The 12532-nt window shown below is 37.5% G+C and overlaps 1 protein-coding gene across 2 annotated transcripts; it reads left to right on the plus strand.

Moving 5' to 3' along the window:
* Positions 1-5775: 5775 nt before the first annotated feature.
* slitrk4 (SLIT and NTRK-like family, member 4) lies at positions 5776-11310 on the plus strand. Of its 2 annotated transcripts, XM_027154555.2 has the most exons (3): positions 5777-6558; positions 6999-9345; positions 9939-11299. In XM_027154555.2, exons 2-3 carry the CDS (start codon positions 7039-7041, stop codon positions 9945-9947), a joined length of 2316 nt encoding a protein of 771 aa, XP_027010356.1. In that variant the 5' UTR covers positions 5777-6558; positions 6999-7038; the 3' UTR covers positions 9948-11299. The 2 variants fall into 2 exon arrangements, with proteins under 2 accessions (XP_027010355.1, XP_027010356.1); XM_027154554.2 differs by having other exon boundaries at positions 5776-6558; positions 6999-11310.
* Positions 11311-12532: the final 1222 nt, after the last annotated feature.

Here is a 12532-nt window from a genome sequence, read left to right on the forward strand (position 1 = left end):
GTATGTATGTATGTATGTATGTATGTATGTATGTATGTATGTATGTATGTATGTATTGTATGTGTGTGTGTACTGTATGTATGTATGTATGTGTGTATGCATGTACTGTATGTATGTATGTATGTACTGTATGTATGTATGTATGTATGTATTGTATGTGTGTGTGTACTGTATGTATGTATGTATGTGTGTATGCATGTACTGTATGTATGTATGTATGTACTGTATGTATGTATGTATGTATGTACTGTATGTACTGTATGTATGTATGTATGTATGTATGTATGTATGTGTGTATGCATGTACTGTATGTATGTATGTATGTATGTATGTATGTGTGCTGTATGTATGTATGTATTTATGTGTGTATGTATGTATGTATGTATGTATGTATGTATGTATGTATGTATGTACTGTATGTATGTATGTATGTATGTATGTATGTATGTATGTATGTATGTGTGTATGCATGTACTGTATGTATGTATGTATGTACTGTATGTATGTATGTATGTATGTACTGTATGTACTGTATGTATGTATGTATGTATGTATGTATGTATGTATGTATGTATGTATGTATGTGTGTGTGTATGCATGTACTGTATGTATGTATGTATGTATGTATGTGTGTACTGTATGTATGTATGTATGTATGTATGTATGTATGTATGTATGTATGTATGTATGTATGTATGTATGTATGTATGTGTGTATGCATGTACTGTATGTATGTATGTATGTACTGTATGTATGTATGTATGTATGTATGTACTGTATGTACTGTATGTATGTATGTATGTATGTATGTATGTATGTATGTATGTATGTATGTACTGTATGTCTGTATGTATGTATGTATGTATTTACTGTATGTATGCATGTATGTATGTATGTATGTATGTATGTATGTATGTATGCCAATATATGCATGCATGTGCTGGATATCATAGTTCATTGAGCATTTAAGTTTGTAGTTATGAAATACTGCTGATTTGAAATACTGATGTGTGCAATTTGTATAATTGCTTAAATACTTCTGAATATCTTTGTTAGTGGCATCTATGTTAGTGGCAGACGTGAACTCATGAAATGTGAGCTTGTGTCCCTTAGTAATACCAAGTGACCTAAAACCTTCTTTTATTAAAAACAAACAGATGAAAGTTTTTTTTTTGCTTGCTCACCTCTTCATCCTCTTTGCTCTCTATTTTAAAGGAGGTGTGTTTATATGTGTCACATAAGTCATTACCCCTTTAGCTCATCTCTCACCCAGTGCTTCCTCTTCATGATACATTGACTTTTTTCTCTCATATTGGTTTAATTTCATATCATTTGTTATATACATCCCACAAAATTACTGTCACATCTAAATCCAATACCATTGCAAGATCCCCCTCCCACTCATCTTCCTACTGACTCGGTGCATTCATTAAGGTTCTGTTTATAAATGCCATACCTCAATAAACCATATAACTTAGTCGCAGCTTTTGCCTACGGTGCACTTAACAATATTTTGAGTTATTGATTTTACACGTTTTGATCATACAGTCTTTTTATCCCTAGATGCTTTTACGCTGTCTTTTTCGCCCTTTTTTCTTGTCTGTTTACTATCTCTTGGCTTTTGGCTGCCAATTTAGATTACTTGCTTAATGCTTCCCTAATTATGAAAACTTCAGAGATACTAATATACTGTCCTTGCTTTAAATATCAACTTTACCAGTTGCCAATAATAATAATAATAATAATAATAATAATAATAATGACCATGCAGGTGAGGCTTATTATCAACAGCAGAAATGAGTCATGTGTGGTAAAGTTCACTTTTACAACAACAATAATAATAATTCACAACAACAATAATAATAATAATAATAATAATTTTTATTATTTGTTATTGTTTGCTTGTTTGTTTGCTTGTTTTTTTTGTTTATTTGTTTGTTGATTAAGGGGCACTTTATTTGTATTTCCACTATAGGCCCAGCTCAATCTGTATCATGCCTGCTGTCTACATAAAGTTGATAATAATTAATTATTATTTTGTACAAATCTAAAGGTAAATAAAATAAAGGTAAATCTAGAGGTAAAATTTAAACTGTTAAAGAATATTTTATTTATACATTGAAGAAGGTTGTTTTCAAGTACCAGGATATTTAGAACAAACCTGGTTGTTCTAAATATCCTGGTACTTGAAAACAACCTTCTTCAATGTATAAATAAAATATTCTTTAACAGTTTAAAGAATATTTTATTTATACATTGAAGAAGGTTGTTTTCAGTACAAAACATTTAGAACAAACCTGGTTGCCTCTGCCAGGAGATTAATATAGAATAAAAGGCTTTATTATTGTAGCATATACATTACAGCACAGATAAATTCTTTCCTCGCATATCCAAATTTTGGAGGTTGGGGTCAGAGCACAGGGTCAGACATGATACAGCACCCTGGAGCAGTGAGGGTTAAGGGCCTTGCTCAAGGGCCCAACAGTTGCAGCTTGGTAATGCTGGTGCTTAACCCTAAGACTTGACCACTTGTGCCACAATTGATATTGCTTTTTCAAAAATGTAAATGTCAGAAATATTGATTTTAAGGTTGCTAATCATTTCGAACATTTTATTATTATTATTTTTCAAATATTGTTACTTAGACTGCTGTTCTGCTAACGTGTTTTACCAAATAACCAAGGTACTGCAACAAAAACCTTTATTTTGTGTAAAACACAATGATGAAAATTAGTGAACAGCAACCATTGTAGTGTAAAAGAAGATTGTGAATACATTTTCGAGGGTTACTGCTGTCAAAGATCAGTGTGAAGTCTAGAGGCCCTTGCTTTGAATGACATCAACACATCTGTGGCTGAAGGACATCACTAGCATAGATGTGTTGAGATTTTGGTTCACTCTTCTTCCAGTCTCTTCCAGTACTAAAACTAAATGTAGTGTTTTTTTTTTTTTAGTAATAACTTTGTCGCCATGGATTTTCCAGAGGTTTTCAATCAGGTTTAGCTTAGGACTCTTGGCTGGCCATTTCATTAATTCAGTGTTCTGAGCTTTAAGGAACTGCTTTAGCCATTCTGCAGTTTGGAAGTGTGCATTGTCTCGCATGACAATTTGAGGCTGATTGGGAGATGCTCACAGTGATGGAACCTCATCATGCTAAAGGAGGTTCTAATAAACAATTGCATTTGCTCTCCGTTGTAGCTGTATAAGAAGCCCATCAGCTGCTGCAGAAAAATCCCCAAACCATAAAACTTGCAGTTCCTTCCCTGTGAATTCTTTTTAAATAAAAATTATTTATCATCTTAAAGCAGTAAACTGTCTGCAGTACACTGACCATTAGCATTTTCCTAAGAATATAAGAGTAGACTTTAGCCTTTCACATCCTTATCCTAAAAGCAAATTTGGAGTCTGGTATTTAATTAATATTAAACCAATAAAAATGCATTAACTTGGTTTGATGGTGTGTGCAGTCATGTATTTATTTGTTTGCTTGTTTGTTTGTTTGTTTGTAATAATTGTAATTTTCTTATTTCTTATGTAATTAGGGTGAAGTAAGAAAAAAAGCTAAACTGAAGGTAGACTGGCTTGTTAGAACTGGGTGATATCCTTTTCTTGTTTTGTTTCTCCACTTATGGATGCACAAGCATGTTCATTTATTGACATAAATATAGCAACAGAGTAAGAAAGGGGGTAAAATGGCTTATAGGCAACTAAATTCACTATAATCTAGTGTCAAAACCCTAAGGAATGCTTGAGTCTGCACAGATATGGAGCCTTAAGATAATCCATTAAGTACTTAAGGACACTTAGTCCAAAATGGAACTAATTTGCATAAGCTTTTTGCAACCTGCGAAGAGAGGGAGATTTTCTACACTAGAACGGTACATCAGAGGTAACAAACAAACAAGAACATTTCTTTTAAAGAGTTTTAAAACTATTATTAAAACCTAGAATTATATAGAGAACCTTGTAGATCGTCAGACAGCAGGTACAGTACTGTAATGCTGCCGCCTCCTACTGTAGCTTCATCCTTCAATCCAGAACTTATGCTATTGTCTGTTTGGATTTCTGAGAATGTTCTTCCCATGTTGGTTGTCTTTGGGTTCTTCAGTTTGTTCCCGATTCTAACCAATAAATTGTATGAACATTGAGTACATGGTGCATTACAATGGACTGCCAGTTCCATTAAGGGTGTCTCCTCACATCATGAACAGTTTTCTTAAGATTCGTAAAGACATATCAGAACTTTGCAGAAATTCTGACCATGGGAGAACCCCATTTAAAGTATTAAACCTTTAACTCTCTAAGGAAAGGCAGATGACTGGTAGGTGTAAAAGTGAATGAGTAAAAAAAAAAAAAAAAATCACAAACAAGCAGCTTCTAAACAAGCATCAACAACAAAATAATGTCACCACTACTTACCATCTTATCCATTTTTGTGTGATTCTTTTTTTTCTACTGCTCGTTAAAAATAGGCAGCTGCTTACCATATCAAAGGCAGAAACCCGAGAGAGGGAAAACGACAAGCACAACTTCCCTGTGTTGAACTGAACGACTGCTGTCGCTTCATGCTAAACACAGGGTGTTGAAACTAAAGTTCATCATGTACTTTTCATCACCAGGAGTGTACATTATTGAAATTTTAAAAGGTAAACTGCTACACAGCAAGTGTGGATAGGAAGAGATTCTATTTTGATATTTTATTTTCTTTTGTCAAGGAAAAAATTGCTGTTTTTGCTACTGTACACTGCACGCCTCAGCAACTTCTCTCAGAGGAGCAGTTGGAGGAGAAGGCTGCCTTCATGGGTCTTAAATAAAAAAAAAAAGGTGAGCCTTGCAATCACTTGCAAGACAGCTGTTCTCTGCTTTTCGATTTTACGGAGGTATTAACTGGGTGCATGTCTGTTCTATGTGTGTGTGTGTGTGTGTGTGTGTGTGTGTGTGTGTGTGTGTGTGTGTGTGTGTGTGTGTTAGATAGATGACAGTGGTGTCTGTTGTGACAAACTGTCTGATGGGTTTATACCCGATGTGATGGATAACAGAATCCAATAATAATAATAATAATAATAATAATAATAATAATAATAATAATAATAATAATAATAATAATAATGACCATGCAGGTGAGATAGCTTATTATCAACAGCAGAAATGAGTCATGTGTGGTAAAGTTCACTTTTGTGCCAGATGGGGGCACCATTTTAACTTTAATTCACCTCTATATTCAAACCTAACCCCTTCCATAACAGAATGTCACACTGAACCGATCTTTTCACATAGTTTATTTATTTATTTATTTATTTATTTATTTAATTTTTGCGATATCACTCCTGACCTGTTTTGTCCTTCGGTCGAAAATGTGTGATAATTCTGTCCAGAATCTAGGATAGAGGACTACCGACCACCTGCAGTTTGTCAGCTTTACTCACATCAATCACAAGGGGCTTCATGTGGACACGACTTGGATCTACAGCTCACACAGAATACGACTATAAAGAGCAATATAGATTCAACATGACACAACACACTAAAAAAGCGCAAAAAAAAAAAAAAAAAACAATTGTCGGGGCGCAAATTGCGCATCCAGAAATAATCAACCGCATTTCATTTTCTTCATAACATTCAAGTTTGTTTGATTTTTTCCCTTTTTTTCTTTAGAAAATATACTTTGCTTTGGGGTGCTGTTTAGCTAAACTTGAGTTCAATAGTCTTCGCTATCGCCCTATAATCCCCCCTCCTCTTCTTCCTCCTCCTCCTCCTCCTCCTCCTCCACATCTCTCCATCTCTGCATTCCCTCTCTCCTCTCCTCTCCTCTCCCTCTCCTCCCTCCTCTCTTCTCTTTCACCGTGCGCAAACGCACCGCGGTGTGGAATACTCGATCTCTCTGACGCGCGCTGGCGTCCTTATTCCACCAAAGTCTGCAGGAAGAAGAATAAGTCGTTTCCAAATCGAGTTTCGTTGTCTTTTTAAAGCGCGGACTTTTCTCTTTTTTTCTTCTTTTCTTTGCTGAACTACGCCGGGACTAAAACTGAATTATTCATCCTCCGCATCTGCCTTCGTTGAATATGGGAGCGCACTGTCTCTCGCCCCGCTTTTTCGCAATCACATCGGAGCGCATCGTTTTGGAGAGCGTGAGTTGAGCGTTTATCAGTGCTTAGGGAAAAATCAAGAAAAGCGTGATTTCTTTTAAGTCTCCGGAACTGTTTGGGGGTGGTAACTGAAAAGGAGATCTGATCATCAACGTCCCTTTTCCTTTTGGCCTCTCCTTGCGTGTGAAGCGAAGAATGCCGGCGCAATTTCCACAGCCGAGTCAATGCAGAAATGCGCCTTTCTTCAGTTCTCCGTTGGTTTTTCGGGTGAATTTGTCCTCCTGAGCTTTTGCTATGCCCCTCCAGTGCTCGGCTGTCTCGGGGATTAATGGCAGAATGTGCGTTCAGGACAAGTGGAGGCTGACTGGAAGAGACGCGAAGGCTGAAATTGGAGCCTGAATGGACAAATTCTCCAGGTCCCGTGTAAAGTACGGTGTCTTCTGGAGAGAAGGCGATATTTCGGACGCTGCTGGTGAGTTTTTCGGTTATTCAGAGCTGATTGTTATATCATTCGCGCACAGTGTTTGAGAATCAATCGAGAATCTGAAAGCACATTACTAGCACATAAAAATTTTGCTTAGCTGTTCTGGTACACCCTGCATGATAATGATGCCCTCAATTCGTGTGGAAAGGGTTTTTGTCCTTTGAATTGGATTTTAATTTAAAAAATGAGTTTTTCTTGATTTTATCTGATATATTTTAGTTGCCATTTTAGCAGTTGCTCTTATTATATATGTATATCACAGTCGATCAATTAGACAGCAAGCAAAGACCAATTTTGTTAACTTGTATGCGCAGAAGGTTGAGTCAGATTCTAATACAGTACTTCTATGCAAACTATAGATATTGCTGTGTAAAAATGTGCAAACCATACTTGTTTTGATTTTCTGTTTGTTCTCCCCCTCCTCTAAGGTTGCTAAATGGTTTTCTGGGGGATTTTTAAAAGGCAAAAATGCTGCTGCTTGTACTGTTGGCCTTTTCCGTATCGAGTGCATTTTCTGACTCGGATACTGAACTCTCAGCCGAGACCTGCAGTGCCTGCTCTTGCATGTCCATTGAGAACGTCCTCTATGTGAACTGTGAGAAAATAACTGTGTACAGGCCAACGCAGCTGCTCCCTCCACAATCCAGCCTCTACCATTTGAATTTCCAGAAAAACCTTTTGTACATTCTTTACCCAAACACTTTTCTGAATTTCACGCACGCAGTTTCTCTCCAGCTGGGCAACAACAAGCTGCAGAACATCGAGGGAGGGGCCTTCATGGGACTCAGTGCATTAAAACAGTTGCACTTAAATAACAATGAATTAAAAGAGCTCAGAGCTGACACTTTCCGGGGGATTGAAAACTTGGAATACCTCCAGGCTGACTACAATTTAATCAAGTATATTGAGAAGGGAGCCTTCAACAAATTACATAAGCTAAAGGTTGTAATTCTAAATGACAATCTTATACAGAGCCTGCCTGAGAACATATTCCGCTTTGCCTCCCTCACACACTTGGATATACGAGGAAACCGGATACAGAAGCTCCCCTACCTTGGAGTTTTGGAGCATATTGGAAGGATAGTGGAATTGCAACTGGATGACAACCCATGGAATTGCACTTGTGATTTGTTACCTCTGAAAGCTTGGTTGGAGAATATGCCCTATAACATTTTCATTGGAGAGGCTATATGTGAGACTCCCAGTGACTTATATGGCCGACTTTTGAAAGAGACCAATAAACAAGAACTATGCCCTCTCGGAGTTGGCAGTGACTTTGATGTGAGGATGCCACCTTCCCAGCCAGATTTTGGACACACCATATCTAACATCGCACCGTCTACAATAGCACCCTCAGTTACCAAAGCGCCGAAAACTACAAACCCCTCCAAAATCTATGGGAATGGAATTGTTGCTGGTATTCCAGTGGGTAAAAATGGCCAAATTGTATCCTACCAAACCCGAATCCCTCCCCTTTCCTGTCCTCAGCCCTGCGTTTGCAAAGCTCATCCATCTGATTTCGGCATCAGTGTGAGTTGTCAGGAAAGAAATATCCAGAGTCTAGCTGATCTTACACCCAGACCTCCAAATTCCAAGAAGTTGCACCTCAGTGGTAATTACATTAGAAATATCAGCCCCACTGACTTCCAAGGGTTTGAAGGATTAGATCTCTTACACCTGGGCAGTAATCAAATATCCACTGTTCAAAAAGGTGTGTTTGGAAATCTGACCAACCTGCGCAGGCTATACCTTAATGGAAATCAGCTTGAGCAGCTTCACCCGGAAATGTTCCTCGGCCTCAGTAACCTCCAGTATTTGTATTTGGAATATAATGCTATAAAGGAGGTGTTAGCGGGGACATTTGACTCCATGCCAAATTTGCAGCTCTTGTATCTAAACAACAATGTGCTCCGAAGCCTCCCTGCATACATTTTTGCTGGTGTGCCTCTTGCTCGGTTGAATCTAAAGAACAATCACTTTATGACTTTGCCTGTGAGTGGCGTGCTGGACCAGCTCAAATCCCTCACTCAGATAGATCTGGAAGGCAATCCCTGGGAATGCTCATGTGATTTAGTCGCTTTGAAACTGTGGTTGGAGAAGCTGAATGAGGGGGTGGCTGCCAAGGAGGTCAGATGTGCATCCCCAGTGCAGTTTGCAAACACTGAGCTGAGGGAGCTGAAAAACGAGATCCTGTGTCCTAAGCTCATAGCCAGGCCTCCTTTTATCCTGACTAGCGCAACCCCCCTGGCCACGTCAATGTCACCTGCTGGAGTCGGGAAAGCGCCTCCTGGTGGGCCGGTGCCTCTGTCAATCATGATTTTAAGCATCCTGGTGGTCTTGATCCTCACAGTGTTTGTTGCTTTCTGCCTGTTAGTCTTCGTGCTCAGGCGAAACAAAAAGCCTGCTGGGAGGCAGGAGGGACTTGGCAACCAGGAGTGTGGCTCCATGCAGCTCCAGCTGAGGAGGCACAACCACAAATGCAACAAAAACGATGACCTGGGCGGGGAGACCTTTATCCCGCAGACCATTGAGCACATGAGCAAAGCCCACACTTGTGGATTGAGAGACTCAGATGCCGGCTTCAAGTTTGCCGACTCCCAGAGACCGAAAATGTTCTTACGCAACAGCGCAGACAACGACAAGGACTCTCTAACGCTGGACGCCAGGAAACGATTAAGTACCATTGATGAGCTGGAGGAGTTCCTACCTGGAAGAGAGTCCAGCCTGTTCCTCCACAACTACTTGGAGAACAAAAAGGATTTCAACAGTATAGGGGTGAGTGCTTTTGAGATCCGTTACCCCGAGAAACCACATGACAAAAAAACAAAAAAGTCATTGATAGGGGGCAACCACAGTAAGATAGTTGTTGAGCAGCGCAAAAGTGAATATTATGAACTAAAAGCAAAACTCCAAGGGACCCCTGACTATCTTCAAGTACTTGAGGAACAGACAGCACTCAGTAAATTTTAGGCCTCTCATCTTCATGTGCCCCCTACTTACAAAAAAAGTGCCTTTTTGGAAAAAAGAAAATATCCATGACCAATGGAATACTGGACACAGATTTCATTACACTAAACTATAACTTAGAATTGGTGTTTGTGTAACTTCAAATATTATTATTTTTTCAAAAGTGATGATGCCATTATAAAGTATAAAAAAAAATCATTAGTCTATAAGAGAGGTTATAGAGTATCTTATAAACAAGTGTAGTTTGCTGCTAATGAAATGGGTTCCATCAAGTTATTGCTTTTGTTTTTTAATTACCAGATGCTTTTTTGAATTTTTATTTTTAAACAAATTGTTGGGTTATAAAAGCGTATCATGAGTGTAATGCATATTGTCCCTTGTTCGTTGTTTTTGGTTGGAAGTATTTTTAGGGTGCTTTGGATGACAAAATGAAACGGAGTTGAAGATTGGCAAGCCGGGCACAGGCATGAACCTTTCGGAATCCCCAACCCCCCCCCCACCGGATTTTAATTTGACACTTTTTCTGGTGGATTAAGTTGTAATTGAAAGCACTGACAGTTCCAACGTCTTTAACCGTCTGGATTATTCCGTCTATTGTTTCTGTAAGGAGCCATTGAAATTTGTTCTAACGAAATGTGATTCCTCTTGAAGTTTTTGGGTACGGCACATGACAGGACATTCATAAACCCAAGAAAAATATCTCCATAGCTGCTTGCCATGTAAGCGTATCTGATTTATTTTGTAAGTCGACATTATTTGTATTTGTGAGGCAGTTTTTAAACGACAAAAACAATCCCATCGAGACGTAAACGGATTCAAGAAAACGTACAACAACAAAAACAAAAAAAATAATAATCATAAAGGACAAAAACACTGAAGACCACTGTCATCTGTCAATCAGTAGATTACTTAAGTTCATATTTAATTTATTTTTCTATGCAGGACTATTTAAAGGCTATTGGTACTATTTAAGAACACAAGGGACTTTTTTGAATGCTACAAGTGATTTGAGTTATGCTCTGAACAACTAACTCGAACATTTCTGTTCTATGTGTCCCAACATGTATTTTTCTGCTAACCTGAGCATAGGAGCTAGCGTCTGTGATAGTGATGTAACTTTCACTATTACATTGCAAGAGGTAATGCCTCATAGTGTATCAAGTCCAACGATCTTATAGCCCATGAATATTTTGTCAAAGAATTTTTTAACAATATGCAACCAAAATAAGTGTGCATTAACGTGATACGATTCTGAATTTTATGAATGTGTTATGGGATTCAAAATAGAGTGAGGAGGAAGGCGTGTAGATCGTTATTGTTTTTTTTTCTTTCTTTCTTCCTTTTTTTGATTTTTTTTTTTTTTAATGAGGACTGTACATTTTTACATTATCTTTGAAATTCAATGTGTTTTTGCTAAAGATCTACTGATTTGGTCAGAATCATATCACACACCTTGTGCAATATTATTATGCTCAGTCATGTTAGCTTGACAATTTTATTTTGTCCGCTCGAGTTGATATTATGGAGAGACCAGTTTTACGTTCGGAAAAGAAAGAAATATATATATTATTCAGTCCTTATTTAAGATATTGTTAAGTTAATGATTGTTTGAAATAGAATGTACCTTGAACAATAAAATAAATACAAATTTTCTATACGAGAAATCAACATAATTTCTGTGTCGGTATAATTTTCGATGTTTAGGATTTTTTTTTCCTTTCATTTCTGCAATAAATGGACTGAGATGCTTATTAAAGAATTTCTGAAAAATACTACCATAGCACCACATTTAAGCTTGAATTTGTTGTAGTTGTTTTTTTTTATTGTTTTTGGTTTTTTTTTCTAGCATGTTTAACTTTTTTTAAATCACTACTGGAATATGAGAGACCCCTATTTTTTCCATATGCTTAATGAATTGTTTATGCATTGTTGTTATACAATATACTCATTACAAGATACAAGTTGAAAAAGGTCATTAGAACATGCTGTTTTGGTGAATTTATCTAAATCGATCATTTGAGTGATCTCATGTAGTGCGCAAGGGCCTAGAAAATGACCACAATCAGGTGTCCTAAATTAGTTTCCATTTCTTTTGAACGTCTCAAGATCATTCAGATGCTCTTGCTTTGGTGCTCAATGTGATGCCAATATGTTGTTGTATGTTTTTTTTTTGTTTTTTCTGTATTATTCATGCATAGATTCGTATCCAGTGCGAATGATTTGTAAAAATCAGAAGCTCATTGAGAGCGTGATGGTGAATGAAGCCATACAGTGCACCCATGCTGTTAACTGTGTGGTGTCCTAAATGAACAAAATAGACTATCATCATTGATTTGAAACGTTAGCTTGTGAATAGGTGGATTTTATATTAGAATTGAATTTAATATTGTTCCCAGAGCTCGAATATTATCTCACATCAATGCACCATTGCAACAGCTGAACCTGAGTTGAGCTTTGAAAATAAAATGTCATGTCTTATGTCATGACAAATGTACTAAATAGTCAGATGTAACCAAAGTTGTACCAACTTTTGGCATAGCCTTAATTTATAACTAAATGGATATGGTGACCTAGTGGTTAGCATGTTTGTCTCGCACATTAGCGGGTTGGCGGTTTGATTCATCCTGGTTATGCGGAGTCTCCAATGATTACTCCAGTTTCTCTACCAGTTTGAAGACATACTGAATAATGATTGGCATGTTGAAATTTTTCACGTTGTGACGGTGTCCTGTGATGAGTTGGTACACTGTCCATGGTGTCCCTGAGTTCCCTGGGATAGGCTTCAGGTTCTACAGTATGTGACTCTGTGTTGGTTAAATGGTTCAGAAAATGAATGAATGAATAAGAAGTACAGTAAAGCCTGCTGATTAGTAATTGGAACCTTTACTGTAAATTAAACTACTGGGGAAAAGCACCCATAATAAATGCATGTATTTTGTGAGGACATGGATATACTACTGTGTGCTTAAGTACAGTATAGTGTGTTTATGACTGA

The sequence above is a fragment of the Tachysurus fulvidraco genome, chromosome 17 (assembly GCF_022655615.1).
Source record: "Tachysurus fulvidraco isolate hzauxx_2018 chromosome 17, HZAU_PFXX_2.0, whole genome shotgun sequence".
Taxonomy (NCBI): domain Eukaryota; kingdom Metazoa; phylum Chordata; class Actinopteri; order Siluriformes; family Bagridae; genus Tachysurus; species Tachysurus fulvidraco.